The sequence below is a fragment of the Rhinatrema bivittatum genome, chromosome 13 (genome assembly GCF_901001135.1).
Source record: "Rhinatrema bivittatum chromosome 13, aRhiBiv1.1, whole genome shotgun sequence".
Classification (NCBI taxonomy): Eukaryota; Metazoa; Chordata; class Amphibia; order Gymnophiona; family Rhinatrematidae; genus Rhinatrema; species Rhinatrema bivittatum.
Window position 1 is genome coordinate 10,368,061 of NC_042627.1, and position 16,596 is coordinate 10,384,656.

The following is a 16,596-nucleotide window of genomic DNA, read 5'->3' on the forward strand; positions in this document are numbered from 1 at the left end:
CTTACTGCCAGACATTTAAAAAAACTTTTTTTTTTTTAAAATAAATGGACCCTTCCTTTATTACTTCCAGGTTCTGCCTGTTCAGCTTTCTAGTGAAAAAATGGTTCTTATTCTTTCATGGTTGCAAAGTGTTTGTGAAGCTCAGACGGCACTTGCTGTGCTTCTGACGTAAGAAAACCTGTGAGTTTGATGGCAGGGAGAGGCACCCAACCTGTTTGCACCCAACCCGTTTGCTCCATACAGTAAGGCACGGGGCCAACTTCCCTTCCCTGGAAGGGCGTGGCTCCCATGAGGTGGCTCATCGCTTTCTTCCCTTCATCATTCCAGCCACAGATTCAGAAACCTGCGCCATTGCGCATTATGTAACTGGCAAAGTAAGAGAGCTCGCTGCAGCAGTGAATCGGCGGGCTGAAAATCTGCCGACTCGCAGGCCGATACAGAAAAACGCGCCGGAGAGCCGGCACGCGCCCGCTCTCCTGGCACGCAGAGGCCACTCTCCTGGGCGCGCGATTCAGGAGGGTGGCCTATGCAAATTAGGAACCACGGTAAAAGGAGGTCCCTCCTTTTTGACAGGTGCGGCGGCTGTCAGCGGGTTTGACAGCCGACGCTCAATTTTTCCAGCATTGCTTCTCGAACCCGCTGACAGCCACGGGTTCGGAAAACGGACACCAGCATAATTGAGCATCCATCTTCCGACCCGCAGGCCGCAGGCAGATTTTTAATTTTTACTTTTTTTTTTTTTACTTTTGGGGCCTCCGACTTAATATCGCTATGATATTAAGTGGGAGGGTGTACAGAAAAGCAGTTTTTTCTGCTTTTCTGTACACTTCCCCGGCGCTGGCAGAAATTAACGCCAGCCTTTGGGCAGGCATTAATTTTTGAAAGTAAAATGTGCGGCTTTGCTGCACATTTTGCTTTCTGGATCGTGCGGGAATAACTAATAGGGCCATCAACATGTATTTGCATGTTGCGGGCGCTATTAGTTTCGGGGTGCTTGGCTGCATGTTTTCGACGCGCTATTACCCCTTACTGTATAAGGGGTAAAGCTAGCACACTGTTAGCTCCACCGGAGCGCACTGAACTGTATCGGCCCGAGAGTAAACAAGTAAAAGGAGGCAACGGACTTCGGAAGGCGAAAGACTTGTCACAGATGCAAATATGGCACCCAGACATCAGACTGGTTTTTAGGAATAGAAGAAATACAACTTTTGTCATAGTCATAGGGGACTGATCCTAGGGAGGTGTAGGACACATCATCATTTCTCTGCCCTCCCCAGCTCCGGCACAATCATAATCTCTCTCTCTCCCATCGTGATTCCCTCCCATCAGCAAAAGGAGAGCAGCGCTTCTTAAGAACAGAAGAACCTGCCATACTGGGTCAGACCAAAGGTCCATCAAGCCCAGCATCCTGTCTCCAAGAGTGGCCAATCCAGACTACAAGTATCCAAACGTTAAACAGATCCCCATGCTACTAGTGCTGGCAGCAAGCAGTGGCCGTTCCCTACTGATCAATAACACTTTATGGACTTTTCCTCCAGGAACTTATCCACACCTTTTTTTTAAACTCAGCTTCACTAACTGCCTTAGCCACATCCTCTGGAAATAAAGTCCAAAGCTTAATTATGCATTGAATTAAAAAGAATAGATGAAGGGAGCTTGGGTGGGGGGCTATAGCCTTTGCTCCGAGCATTTGGACCTTGAGTGGGGAGTGGGGACCTGTTAGGGCCAGGAGGCCTGCAATCTTTTTATTTTTATTTTTTTAAGCCTCACTTCACAGCTTAACTGGCTCTGTTCTTTTGAATATTAAGAAGAGAATGGCAAATAAAATGGAGGATGTCATAATGCCTCTGTATCGCTCCGTGGTGAGACCGCACCTTGAATACTGTGTACAATTCTTGTCACCGCATCTCAAATAGGATTTAGCTGCACTGGAGAAGGTACAGAGAAGGGCATTCAAAATGATAAAGGGGATGGAACAGCTCCCCTATGAGGAAAGGCTGAAGAGGTTAGGGCTGTTCAGTTTGGAGAAGAGACGGCTGAGGGGGGATATGATAGAGGTCTACAAAATCACGAAAGGACTTGAAGAAGTTAATGTAAATCAGTTATTTACTGTCTCAGATATTAGAAGGACCGGGGGGCACTCCATGAAATTAGAAATTGCTCATTTAAAATAAATCGATAAAAATTATTTTTCACTCAGTGCATAGTTAAGTTCTGGAATTCACTGCCAGAGGATGTGATTACAGCAGTGGGTGTAATTGGGTTTAAAAAAGGTTTGGATAAGTTCCTAGAGGAAAAATCCATAAACTGCTATTACGGTAATTAATAAGCAATAGTAGCTTGTGATCTATCTAATGTTTGGGTACTTGCCAGGTACTTGTGACTTGGATTGACCACTGTTGGAAACAGGATGCTGGGCTTGATGGACCCTTGGTCTGACCCAGTATGGCATGTTCTTATGTTCTTATGAATATAGACAGTTAAGACTAAAGTTATACCTGTGGCTGCCTCCTGAAGGCTCCAATCTGAGGTTTGAACTATGTGGATGTGGCGTGTCCTGTGAGCCTATGGGACCCTGCACATTCAGACTTCAGACTGAAACAAACGGAAGAGGAAGCAGCCATTCTCCAACTCTATCTGCCAGAGGTTAAGAAGGAGACTTGTGCCTAAGGGAAGGGGGTAAAGAGACAGAAGAGGCTAACGGTACCACCACAAGCTCAAGAAAGGGCTTTGCTATGGGAAAATAAGACACTGAAAGTTGCTGATATGCGGTTGTGCAGAGTCCATCCAAAGCATGAGACCTGTAATGATCACCCCAACTGCCCCCTCACCAAGCATGGCACTGATACCCAGGGCTGGTGCAAGGGTATTAAGCGCTCTAGGCGAACCTTGTGCCTTGTGCCTACACCCCCCGCAGTCCAGGCCCTGGCTAAGGCCTCATTCACTCAGACAGGCCCCCCTCTCTTACACACACTTAGGTTCCTTGTCTCATTCACCCATGCACCCTTACACAGGCTCCCTCACTGTCTCTCACTACCACCATTGCTCTCTCACTCACACACAATCCCTCTCACTCACTCACACACACAAACAGAGGCACCGCTTGTGGCCCGCCGAGACTCTGCTTCTCTCGGCTGCGAGCAGGACGGGCGCTGATCACAGACTGCCATGAGGATGATGGGCGCTGCTGGTGGCTCACCAAGTCTCTGCCACTCACGGCCCGCCGAGACTCTGCTTCTCTTGGCTGCGAGCAGGACGGGCGCTGATCACAGACTGCCGTGTGTCTGCTTCTCTTGGCCATGAGGATGATGGGCGCTGCTCGTGGCTCACCAAGTCTCTGCTGCTCGCGGCCCGTCGAGTCTCTACTCCTCTCGTCTGTGAGTGGGATGGGCTCCTCTCGCAGCCCCCCATGGCTGCTCTTTGCTGCCTCCTAATGGCTGGCATCCTAGGCAACCTTCCTAGTTCGCCTGTTGGGACGTGCCGGCCCTGCTGTAACCACATCCCCTGTTTTAAAATATCTCCTCTTTTGACCTCAGTTGATAATGTAGATAATACCTACTGTGCCTGAATAATATGGAAAAGCGAGTGAGTGAGTGATCAAATTTGCAGATTCAGTTTTACCCATTTGTATGGCTTTACAACATAATGGCACCAGTGGAAATTCAGACAGGCACTAAAGTGACATCACTTTGGCTCCAATATCTGGACCACCAGCACCAATTTTTCAAGGTACAGAAGGCAGGGCAGGAGTGAGTGGGTTTTGCTCCTGCCCTTTAGACTTGCAAACCTGAGGAATGGGCCCCGGAAAACTTTGAGAGGGTGGAATTGGTGGTGTCAGAGGGACCTGGGGAGGCTCCAGCTGGGTTCAGCTCAGCCTGGATAGGCCTAGGCCTCAGCCTAAATTTACAGACCCAGGCTCTGTAGATGTCTTGGGAGAGGAAGGAAGGGCAGCTGAAGATGCTTGGTTTGTGGGGCGTCTTGGTTCAGGAAACAAACCAACCCGAAAAAATCATTAAATAAACCAAAAAAAAAACCAAACAAAAACCCAAAACCTTTCAAAATGAAAAAATGAATCAAAAATTTAGTGGCTGCACATCCCTATTAATGACTTTCCTTTAACTCTGCAAATTAATTGTCACATTAACCTTTAAAGAAAAGCTCATCATGAAGTGATCAGACCAAGGATATGGAATAGTAGCTGGTGAATCTGAAGAAAAAACAAAATCTGATGACTGCCACTTAAAAGAAAAATACTAAAGCCACAAAAATAAACAAAGCTAGGGTGAAAAATAGTACTTGGTCTGTCTGTTTGTTTAAACACACAATAGATGTGAAGACAAAGTGATTAATAGGGCCAATGGCTCTTTGAGCTTATATGGATATTAGGATCTCTTGTGCAGTGACTGCTGCTCTTTGCCACCTTCCAGAAACTGCTGCATTTTACAAACACTGTCACTTCAACCCTGGGTAAACAGATATTTGTTGGGGGTTGGGAGCAATATTTCCTTCTTTCTCCTTTTTCATCCAGCTCATTCGGAATCAGTGTTTGCATTCTTGTGTTATAAGACTTCATTCGCTACTACCCAGAAAGTTTCCTCCTATTTGAATACATTCTTGCTCTCACTGTTCCTAGTCTGTTCATCGCAGCAATAGTTCTGCCGTGAGGAGCCATGCACCAGGGCTCCTTCCAGAACCCTGTATCATGGATTCTAAATCCAGCCACCGGGTGTCCCCCTAAAACAATGATCATGACTCCTTCCCCCTCCCCCTCCCCCAAGGCGAAGTGAATCAAACCCAGGTCCCCCACAAGGCCATGAACACCACTGCCACTCATCCACTGAACCAGCCTTATCTTATTCAAAGAATTCTTGATGCAATATCTCTGGAATCATTTGTTCATAAACAAATGACATATATGGTTGGGCAGGTGACAGTCAGAGCTTTCTAAGTGCACATAATAATTGCTTTTGATGTGAAACTATGCAGTATTTTTTTTTTTTTTACATAAATCTATATCCGAAATAATTCTGGCCTTGAGGTAGCCTGGGTCCAGGAGTAAGGGAGCCAGGAATGGGTTTGCTTTAGTAACTTGAAGGTCTTGAAAAAAGGTGATGGCTGTAATTAGTAAGTTTATACAACTGTGAGCACCATGGAATGTGTTTTCTACTCTGTTTATTTTTCAAGTTGAGTTTCTATCCCAAAGAACACTATTTGAGCATAAATATTTTGTTGTTGTTGATACCAGGTGCAGTGAAGAAGATGCGGCCATTTATCAGGCATCTGCCAGAAACAATAAAGGTATAGTGTCTTGTTCTGGAGTTTTAGAAGTGGGAGCCATGACGGAGTATAAAATACATCAGAGGTGGTTTGCTAAGTTGAAACGAAAAGCTGAAGCAAAGATGAGGGAGATAGAGCAAAGCCGTAAGAGGGGAAAAGAGAATGTGGAAGATGGGGACAAGCTGAGAACACTGAGCCCTGAAAGGTTTCAGCGAAAGAGGAGGTTCTCAGTTGAAGGCATCATTGGATCACCCACACCTTTGATGAAAAACGAAGATGTAGTCAAAGTGCATATTCCAGACCCTAATTTAAGACTGCATGACGACAACTCTGACTCAATGGAACAGCAGTTAAATGCAGATAATATCTTAGTAAGGTCAAACAGAGAAGAGATTACCACTAATGGGTATACCTCCCAAGACAATCTAGAAGAGAATGGACAGGACTTTCTTGCCTATGTCTATGAAACAGTTGAGAAAATAACTAAACGGCCTACAGCAAAAGAGTCTTTGGCTAAGAAGAAGAAGAAAGAGGAAGAACATATTGCTGTAACAGAAGTCAAGCTCGATGACACTGCACGAGGGGATGGTGTCAAAAAGAGCAACAGCCCTGCTGCAAATCGGCCACGGTTTTCCCCTAGGCCCGTTAAGGTCCACGTACAGGAGGCAATGGAAGTTGAAGAGTCACCTACAATAGAAGCAAATCGAAAAAATGTGGCTTCTACAATGCCACCCAAAAGTCCAAGATTAATATCTTCAAAACAACTGCCCATGGGAGATGGTAGAAAATTAAGAGAGGGTGAAACTTCCAAAGAGAAAAAAACAAAAGATTCAAAGCAATCAACGTGTTCTGAGCCTTCACAGGAAATAGTTCACTTTTCTCTCAAAGACATGTATTTGGAGAACACATTGTCACCCAGAGAAGTAAATATGCCCCCAGTACCAGATGAAGCTGATGTTAAAAATAAGTGTGAACCCAAGAGATGGGATATTACACAACAGGAAAATCCACCAGAAACCATCAAAGCATTATTGCCAAATGTTGTTCGAGACCCCCCTAAGCCGATTCCTCGACGCAGTAAAATACAGAGAGGGATGAAACCAGAATTGAAGGAGTTAAAGAGTGCAGTCATAATGACAATGGATGCTACATCTTCTCCTTTGGATTTAAAAAACAACAAATTGGAGAGACAAAATCAGAAGACTAAGCTAAATGCTGAACTTCTGTCTTCCCTTCCAGCAGAGATAGCACAGGTTCCTGAGATACCTTCACCTAGGGTCTCCTCCTTGCATATCATGGAGCTCGCACATTCCCCTCCAGCAGAAACTGTACCAGCTCCTGAAGTATCTTCATCTTCAAGGCTCTCCTCATTGCCTAGCACTGAGATTCCACTTTTCCCTCCAACAGAGGTAGCACCAGACCCTGAGGAGATACCTTTGTCTGTTAGCAATTCCATGGAGGTTTTTGACAGAACTGTCAAGGAAACAGACTTGTTGGACTCAGTGCCATCAAGTGATGAGTCTGTCCTTGAAACTGGCATGCCTTCAATGAACCCTGTGGTTATCCTGAAGGATTCACTACCTCCATTACAAGATGAAATAAGAAATCCTCAGCCTAGCTTGTCCAAAGAACAGATGGTGTGTCAAATACTTAGTGAGGTAAGTTCTATGAATTATTTTTTTGGTTCACTGACCTCATGTGAAGTTTTTCCATACCAGTGAAACAGTAACACAGAAACACAGAGCAAATTAGAGACTAATAATAGCCCTGAAATCTATGCATTTGTGTAGCAAGCAATGAGGATGAAGATATCTGGTATGTCTAGCACTGGGTAACACAGATTTTTGAACAGTATCTTTAATTGTGGCTATGGCAAATGTAACACAATACGAAATATTTTTGCTGTCAACATATGAATTCCAGCATGCAGCAGCTGAGTGTCACATGTTAGGTTAAACATCATTGCAAATAAAGAGACATTGCTTGGGAGGAAAAAACTCATTAAATGATAATGCCTTCCCTGAAATATGTTGTGGTACACCTGCTGCTGCCTATCACACTTTAGCCCTGGGAATCTGCCTGGTTTCACTCTTCCAGTGGATTTTGCACAGGCGTGATTGCCCAGATCCACCCTGTGAGATTCCTAGAATTGGTTGGCACATCTTGGTATGTATTTTTTACACAATGTTTCTGAAAGCAGAACTCGGCAAATCCCATGACTACAATAAACATCTGTTGTAACGGACTTCCTGCTGAACCAAACTTGCCCTGAAGCCCCTTCTCCTTCTAGAAAACCTTAATGGAGCAAACCTGTATAAAACGGAAGAAATATTTTTCTGTGGTGAGTGATTGCTGGAGAGCAGACGCCATTGCGATGGAAGCGTCACTTCTAGTCTATAAGGGGCCTCTGTCCTACACCTGCACTATGAAGTGATTCACTCTGAGTCTGATTTTCCAAAGCATTTATATACTTAAAATTGGGTTTTACATCTATAAATGCACTTTACCCGTGTAACAGAGCTTTTGAAAATTGCTATACTACACAGTATGACATTGAATGGTCAATAGGTTTTACCCACGTTAAATACACTTAACGTGGGTAAATGGCTTTTGAAAATTGCTACATTAGAATGTTACATTTACACGCGTAACTCCTTTGAAAATTCACTATAAGCTTTCTTTTGGCTAGTCACCGAATCAGACGCTGTACGTAGCATGCACATTCGATGTATTTACTGCACACTGTAAATATAGCAAGAATTAAAGCCATCATGTCTTTTTTTTCAGCAGATATGTACGTGCATTAAAAGTTAGTATACTTGCATATGCTAAATAGTAAAAGGTATAGGCGGAGTAAATAATTCACACATAAAATAACAGAGCAAAGGAAAATGTGCAAAATAAAGTATAACGTGTTATCTTTGATTGATTGACCTTTGTAAAAAAAAAAAAATCACAAAATATCACAGGAGTCTTTTAACACCTCCATTTTCCGTAAACCAACAAACTGTAACACACTTCTTCACTGCTCTAGCCAACACCCACATTTTCTGAGGTATGTAATCCTCTCTGGCCAATTTTTTAGGCTTTGAAGATTATGTTCCACCTGGGAGGACTTTATAATGAAAGCCAAAAGTATGATTGACCGTTTTAAGGCTAGGGTCACCCACACAAGTTTATTAAACATGCCTTATATGTCAACAGAGATCTTTTTTTTCCTCCTTAGGAGCAATGAGTCCTCTGATACACTAACTTGTGTGTTCTCCCTTTTTCAAATCAAGTATTCATGATTTGTTCTGCTATCCATAAACACTGGCCCATTCTTTGCCCCCATTTGAATTTCCGTTCTCCACCCCTTCTGCATGGGGCTATAATTTATGTGACCGCCTGATTTCTTCTGATCTTTGGATTCCCACTAGGCTACCATTTCAACCATCTTGCCAACAATGCTCAGTATGTCTGTTCTCTTTATCTCTGTCTACCTTTACACATCCTATCTCGGCCAAAACCTATCACTTAAAATACCAGTCTAACTGTTCTTCAACATCTGTTGTCTATGCTTTTCTCTGCCCATGTCCCCTCATTTATGTAAGGAAAACTTTGAGATCCTTGAACATCGTTCCTGCCTCCGCATGGGTAGACTTGAATCCCCTTTGGTATCTCATTGGCAGGAGTTTCTCCATACTGTTGATGACATCCGCTTTTTTGTTCGGGAAGTTTGCAAGCCTTCCAATCGGGGTGGCGAGATTTCCACTCACCTCCTCCGCCGTGAATAACAGTGAATTTTCTAGTTAGAGTCCTTGTGTCCATTGAGTCTTAACAAGGACATTGAATGGCACCATTTCTTCTAAGATTTGGCCCAAGCGTGTGGCCTTCTGATCTTGTTTGCATTGCTTTGTATATTTCTCGTCGCTTGTACTGTGTGTGGTGGTGGGCACCCCCTGTCCTGAGTTTGTTTCAGAGACACCCTTTTGTCTCTCTTTTCTTGTAGTTCTGCCCTCTTCTTTTTGGGTGTCCTTTGTCCTCTGAGTGCACCTGCTGCTATGTCCTGCCAGCCACCAGAACCTGAGGGCTCAACCCGAGGTGGACGATATAGAGAGAGTATCCTGGTGCTAGGCCAGTCCTGGTCTTGCTCTAGCCAGCTCTAACTGGGTCCAGCCCACTCCTGCTCTGGAGGTTACCATCATCGGCCATCACACAACCTGTGGGAAAAGCTGGAATATCAAATGCCTATAGAGCCTGTGCGATTCACTATATGGCCCTTTTAAAAGTCTAATCAGACTGAAATAAATCAATTATTGCTTAGGAGAGTGTAGGATCACATAAATAATTCCTCTTCTGATCCTTGCTCTCTAACAGTTTGTGTCCCGTAAGGCTCGCTCCAGGTTTACTTAATTTTTTTCTGCCTCCGTGGCCTTCATCCTGTTATTTCTTCGCATGGGTGCTTGTGTCACTGCTTTGCAGATGATGCACAAGTTTATATCTTTTTCCCTGCTGCCTTCTCCTGTCGTGTTAAATGAGCTTCTTCAAGGTTTTCGGCTTTCTCCGTCCTCGTCCCTGCTGTGGAACGACTTACCTCCTGACATCTTGGAGTCATCCTCTTCGTCTACCTTCGAAACTAAATTTTAAACACATTTTTTTTCTAGATTGTCTTTGAATAATGCACTGACTATTCTATTATTTTCCACTTCCTGTGTACTGTTGCTCATTTGGGCAGAGTGCTAAGGTCCTGATGCACTCAGGCTTTTTTTACTCCCATTCTGTGTCTATTGGATGAAAGCACTTAGAGGTCCATTTTCAAAAATCCGATGAGCATGAAAAATAACTGGGTTATCTCGCCCAGTGTGCGTTAGTGGATTTTCAGCTGAACCTAACCGGCTACATTTGTGGCTGAAAATTTGCCTGAATCTACTCTGCGGTTTCTCAGCTCAGAGTTAGCCGGGTAACTTAATAGGATAAGCACTAACAAGCAACACTAACCAGCTAAATTCTGCCCTCTGACCTAGCCACACCTCTGATTCCTGTTTCTCGGGTATGATCCCTGTCTGGGGTTCCCTGGTTAACATGGGAAGGTCCTCCTTGTAGGAGCAGTGGTGGGTGCCTTCTCCCAAAGGAAATGATACAGAAGCTGCTTCCCACCAGGCACACCAGAGAGAGAAAGAATGAACACGAGAGAGAGAGAGAGAGAGAGAAGCTGAGGAGCTCGGGATTCGACTCCAAGAGCTAAAGGATGAAGTGTGGCAGGTGTAGGTTTACTGAAGGAGCAAAGGGGGTGCTCCCTTCAGTATGGACTGGAGAGTCAGCTAAGGGAAGCCCACCGCCTGAGAGTAATAAAGGAGAAGCTTTTTCCTGCATTTCATTGGGGTTGAAAGGAAGGAAGAGCCTCAGTGAGGATTTGAGATGGACAAGTCTTTGGCTTGGACTGTACTGAAGTGACCTGAGAAGTGAGTAACTATCAGAAAAATCAGTGATTCTGCCTAAGAAATTGTTCTTCCCCTGTTTTAGGCACTTTTGGACTGGGTGTTCTTTTTTTCTGCCTTTTCCTGGACTGTGATTACGTTTCGGACTCTGAATAAATTCCTTTTGCTCTGGTTTGGAGCACATCTTGAGTGTGGACCATGTTCGAGTCTCCCCTAGTGCCTCTTAGCATTCTGCTATTCCCCGGAGAAAAGAATCCGAGTCCAGCAGACTTTTCCATCCCTGCAGCTGCCCAAGATGACCTCCGGCGAAAAGAGGGTTACCCGGGACTCTGCAGATGCTTCTTTGGGTGTCTAAATTGCATGAACTTTGGCCTTAGGTCTCACAGTGCTCCCAAGCTTTGCTGTGTTGAACAGGTGAGGGAATGAGCAGTTATTTTGCTGGTGAGGGCTGAGTCAAGGGTCTTGAGGCCCAATCTAGGGAATCGTTGGGGTTAAGGCTGTGTCAGTTAATTTTATCCTCTGTATAAAGTCGGCAATAACAACTGGAAAAAAAAAAAAGGAAAAAGTAGCCCACGGGCCCCACTGGTTTTATTCTGTGTGCTGTAAGGCAAAGCTGAGGCTGATGCCTTTAGGAGCTGACCTCATCCAGAATAGACTGCACATCACCTGCTTAAGTAGATTTTGGAAAGAGCTATCCCATGTTCTCAAACACGTTTCAACTTTACGTTAACTAAGAGTATTAGGAATAAAAACTGTGAGTTTTAACAAGTAAACCAAGCAGGCACAACATGAAAGACGTAAAGCATCCATGCATAGACCTCTTTCATCACACTGGAGTGTGATAAAACCAAGACAGGTTGTTTCAGAGATTCTCTCTTGAGTCCAGTTCCAGCATCTCCCGCTGCAAGTCGTGGTCTGCCCTTGGAGGCTCAAGGTTAACCACACAGCGCCAGTAGCGCAAAACTGTCGGAAACTGGTGGTATCCTGGAATGTCCCATAGCTCGCCAGAGCAACTCGCCACTGACTCTGCTGAAGTCAGAAGAGCTGCGTTGGCGCAATGTGGCAAAGCAAAGCACATCTGTGGGATGACTGTGGGTTGCCACATGCCAGCAGCTTTAAGTGTGATCCTCCGTGCGGGGCTCATTAGAAGGTACTGGTTGGAAACATGAGGAATTTTTCAGCAATGGGAGGTCCAAAGAGGTGTGAACTAGAGGTACGAGTAAAAGAGGGGGACAGGACAGAAAATGTCGTCCATTAACCATTATTAAGGTAGAGTTGCAGAAATCCACTGCTTATTCTTGGAATAAGCAGATTGGAATCTATCTATTCCTTGGGATCCTGCCAGGTACTTGCGACCTGGCTTGGCCACAGTTGGAAACAGGGTACTGGGTTTCATGGACCCTTGGTCTGACCCAGTATGGCAAGTCTTATGTAATTATGTGGTATAAAAGTGCTTTCCACAAGACACAGGGAGGAGGCTTGGAGCTGAGTGAGTCCTAGCCTGCTCTAGAATGGTCTGGGTCTAGGCTAGTGGGAGAAGCAGGGAGCCAGGAGGGACAATAAGGACTTGTTAGGATTTGTAGGTATGTGGGCCCTGGGACAATGTGAGAGATGATACTGCCCACAGGGAGGAGCCCTGTGAGCCTCACCGTTAGGAGGCAAGGTCTCAGATGACGTCAGACACAACTATAGGTTAGAGTCTTTATTTAAGGAATAGAGAGGCACTGCCCATGGAGCGGGGAGTGCAGGAGAACGTCTCAGAGTCTGTGCGATGGGGTATACCCTGTAGTGAAGATACTGCAATGGTCTGCAGAGCAAGGTACACTGATGAGGCTCCTCAGTAGAGATGATACAGTGGTAGTCTGTGGAGCAGGGTATGCTGGTGAGGGTTCCTCACTAGAGATGGTACGGTAGAGGTCATCAGAACGGAGGTACTCACAGTAGCGAAGGAACGGGGCAAGTAGCAGTCCAAGGCGATAGACCCTCCGAGGAGCGGATAGCCAGAGATGAGGAAAGGGTCCCCGAGGAGCGGGAACCCAGAGTGTCTCATGCCGAAGAGACAGCAACAGGAACGGGAAATCCGTAGTGAACGAAGCGGATTCAGCAATGAGGGAACTCGTTGCCAAGTCATCGATAGGCAGGGCCAGCCGGCTTAAGTATCCTGGAGGGATGATGTCATCTGGAGGGGACGCCCCCGAGGTTCCCACCATGACGTGCTTAAGACTGGCGCCTGCCTAAGGAATTCCGAGGGCCAGATGGCGGTCGTCAGCGTCCGTGCCATCCAGGGAGGCCTGGGAGTGGTAGGCAGGCCGGCGATAGCTGGGAGCAAGAGGATTTAAACTGAATAAGCACGGTATCTGAATTCTGTGAAATCTGGGACTCTGAACAGACCTGTAAGCTGTTTTCCTGCCTGTTCTCTCTTCTGGACTGGGGGGGCGGGAGGAGGGTTTGTATCTGTTGAAACCTTGCCAGTTTTTTTTCAAGTAAACTTGCTCGGGTTCAGAGCGCTTTTCTTGAGTGGACGGTTTCATCTTTTTGCTTTTAATGGATTGTGCTCTCCAGGGCTGGGAAGCGTGGCTCTCTGTCCCAAAGGGAGGGGGTTACAAAATGACTGTCAGTGTATTCCACATCTTCCACATCTTGCCTATTGCTCCCTTCAAAGGCATGAAGCCTTGCCAAGTGCTATAACCCTGCCAGGTGTGGGCAGGATGTTATTGCTAATACTCCCTTCCACAATTATCCTAATTGCAATGAAAAAAGTATATATTTATACAGAGAGACAATTATTTTTATTTTCATAACATACAATTAACAGGAAATATGCAGATGAGATTACAGATGATCAGAAAAAGATGATAGGAAATGTTTTCAATTAGAACACGCCTGTGCTGTATTTTGAGGTAACAAACTGGCACCTGCTATAAAAAGCAATAAGCAGCAGCTAATCTTATCCATACTTAAAAGTTGTTTTATTTTTTTTAATAATACAGACCTTCCATGTTATTTAATTGATGTTCCCTATCCATTCCTGGCTGTTGAGAGTTAGGTGAGTAGGTTCCCATGGTGGTGCCTTTTCTCAGCAGAATCCTGCAGGGGATTGCCCGTTACCCTTGGCAGCTCACAGCAGCTGGTTGTGCACTGGGCAGAGCTGATAGTGCTTAGCATCTGAGGAGTCTGGGCTCTCCCAGATCGGTGCTGCTGGGGAGGGATTGTGTTACTCTGACCCTAGCAAGACAACAAGATCACATTTTAAAGTATTGTTGCATCATCAGTGCCAAATCTTGACTACTTCCTATATAAACCTGTCACAGGTACTAGTCTGCTGGAAAGCAGGTAGCGGAACCTGCTTTGAAAGAAAATGAGGTCACAGGAAAATAATATGATGTAAACAGTGGATAATCCCCAAATTGTTAGTATAGAAAGGTATTTTCCTATATGTTTACCTCAGGTTTTCCAAATATGACTCAAATGTTGCTGATGCTCCCTGACAGGCTGATTTATATTTTGAATAGAAAACTCATCAGCTTGTACCAGCAACACTGCTGGCTTAATTTTACCCAGACAATGTCTGTTTTGTCCCTTGCTATTTTATAGCAGACATAATAGGAATTCCAGTCAGTCAGAATACTGTTTCCCCTCGTGCATTTTATAATTTGCTCATTGCTAGATTGTATGTAGAGTTTACCCGGGGTTTTTTTCTGGATTGAAATGAATAAAACTGTTTGGATGGGGGAGACTCTGCTCTCATCATGTTGACTAGAATATTGGTTAAATAGTTGTCATGTAGTATCATGAAATGACCACTGGATGGGATTTTAGTGGAAAGAACTAGGATGTAAATTACTAAATTTGTTTACTGTGTTTTGGAAAAAATGTGCATATTCCCTTAATGGTTTGGGGTTCTCTTATTGGTGGATTCTAGAGAATGAGCAGTATAAAGGGGAAAGGTTTCGGCAGATTTTTGCCTTTTCCTTTCCTGCCTTCTCCTTTATAGGGTGGGGATTAGGGACCTCCAGCTATGTAATCAGCTGAAGTACCCAGTGTCACAGATGTGAGCCCTTGAGCTGTGGCGCGGTTGATGGTGCCTTGCAGGCAAACCTAGTAGGCCCTTGCCGACAGCAGGTGGGCTCACTCTTCCTAGGACTGGATCTAGGGGTTTACCTATACCAGCCCCATTCCTGGCAGGTTGAGCCTTTGGGTTCCAGGGGAAGCAGGGTTTAGGCGAAAGTTCTCTAAGGAGCAGTCAGTTGAAGATGAGTAGTGGGCAGAGGTCAGGGCAGGCGGCGAGCAAACAGTGTCCGCGTCCAGGCAAGAGGTGTCAGGGCAGGCCGCAGGCAAGTCGATGTCCAACCTGGGGTCAGAGCAGACAGCATGGGTCAGAACCGGGGGTCAGGCAGAGACGGACAGACAAGGCACTGGGAACTAGGGCAAGGCAACAACAAGGGAGGACAAGGCAAGGTAACAAGGAGTCAAGACAAGGCAAAGTAAAGCACAAAGACAATAAGCGGCAGGGGTTTAAATATCCGGCTGCATGACCTCATCACAGAGCGCGTCAGTTCTGTTTCCTGCCATGGGGTTTTCAAGTGTTGATACGCCACATGTGTGCACACCTAGGGAGACCCAGGGGCCTGGTGGAGTCTCAGCTTAATTGGCGGCATTCGGGGGTAAGTTCAGCCGATTGCGGAACATCCTGCAGCCGGCCAAAATGTTACAGTGCCCCTCTCCTAAGACCCTTCCCCAATGGCTTAGGCTTATGTGGAAAGAAGTGATGTAACTATTGGGTGAAACGGGGAGCTTGGAATCCATTCAGGCCGCAAGACCTTGGAGCATGTCAATTATACAATGAAGCTGGTCTTGCACTGGACCTGGAGAGCCAACCCTGAGGTAGCTCAAGCTGGGGATGAGTCCACGGAGCTCATGGCCTCAGTAATCTATCTCGGACGTGATCCTTTGGGCTGTGGAATAGTTGACACAGCCTTGCAAGTGAGCCTACTAGGACCACACAGACAGCAAGTGAACTCACTCTTATTGGGATTGGATCTTTGGCTTTACCTTTACCAGCCCTGTTCCCCAAAGGTTGAGCCTTTGGGTTCCAGGGGCAGGCAGGACTTAGGTGAGAGACCTGTAAGGAGTGGTCAGACGAAGATCAGTAGCTAGCAGAAGTCAGGGCAGGCAGCGAGCCAATTGTGTCCAGGTCCAGGCTGAGATCATGACAGACAGCAGGCAAGTGGTTCAAGGTCCAAGCTAGGGTCAGGGCAGGCGGAAGTCCAGAAGAGTAGTCAAAGTCCATAGGAAAGATCAGAACCATGAATCAGGCAGAGACAGACAAACAAGACAAAGACAAAGCACTGGAGACCAAGATACAAGCAGGGAAAGGCAAGACAAGGCAAAGCAACACCAAGGCAGGACAAGGCAAGATAAGGAGGAAAGACAGGGCAAAGTAAAGCACAAAGACAGCAACCAACACGAATTGCAAGGCAGGAGGACCTATTACTGGGGTAAGGCTTGGAGCATGGCTGGAGTTTAAATACCCAGCCACATGATGTCATCAAATGTGCCAACAATTCTGTTTCCCACCTTGGGGCCTTCAACTGTTGCTGTGCTGTGTGCATGCATGCCTAGGGAGACCCAGGGATATGGCAGTGTCTCCAGCATTTGGGGGTAAGTGCAGCCAGTCGCGGGACATCCTGCCACTAGTCAAAATATGTTGTGGGTCCCGGCCGTGGAAGACCATGGCCGACCCCTCCTACCTGTTCCGCCGCAAGCTGGCGCTTCTCCTGGTCGGCGTGACGCCCTCCGCTTTGGGGCTAGCCGACCGCAGCCTACCACACGGCTCTGAACAACGCCTCCCTGCTTCTTGCGGAGCTCTCCCTAGGCGAGCGTGCACATGAGGCTCCAC

The 16,596-nt window shown here is 45.9% G+C and overlaps 1 protein-coding gene across 4 annotated transcripts in view; it reads left to right on the forward strand.

Annotated features, from left to right (window-relative positions):
- The window catches only part of ALPK3 (alpha kinase 3), a 115,442-nt gene that overhangs the window by 40,517 nt on the left and 58,329 nt on the right, over positions 1 to 16,596 (forward strand). For all 4 annotated transcript variants that reach the window (XM_029574384.1, XM_029574382.1, XM_029574385.1 and 1 more), the window contains one exon: positions 5,246 to 6,935. In XM_029574384.1, coding sequence (XP_029430244.1) covers positions 5,246 to 6,935 — 1,690 coding nt within the window. The remainder of the gene's footprint in view (positions 1 to 5,245; positions 6,936 to 16,596) is intronic.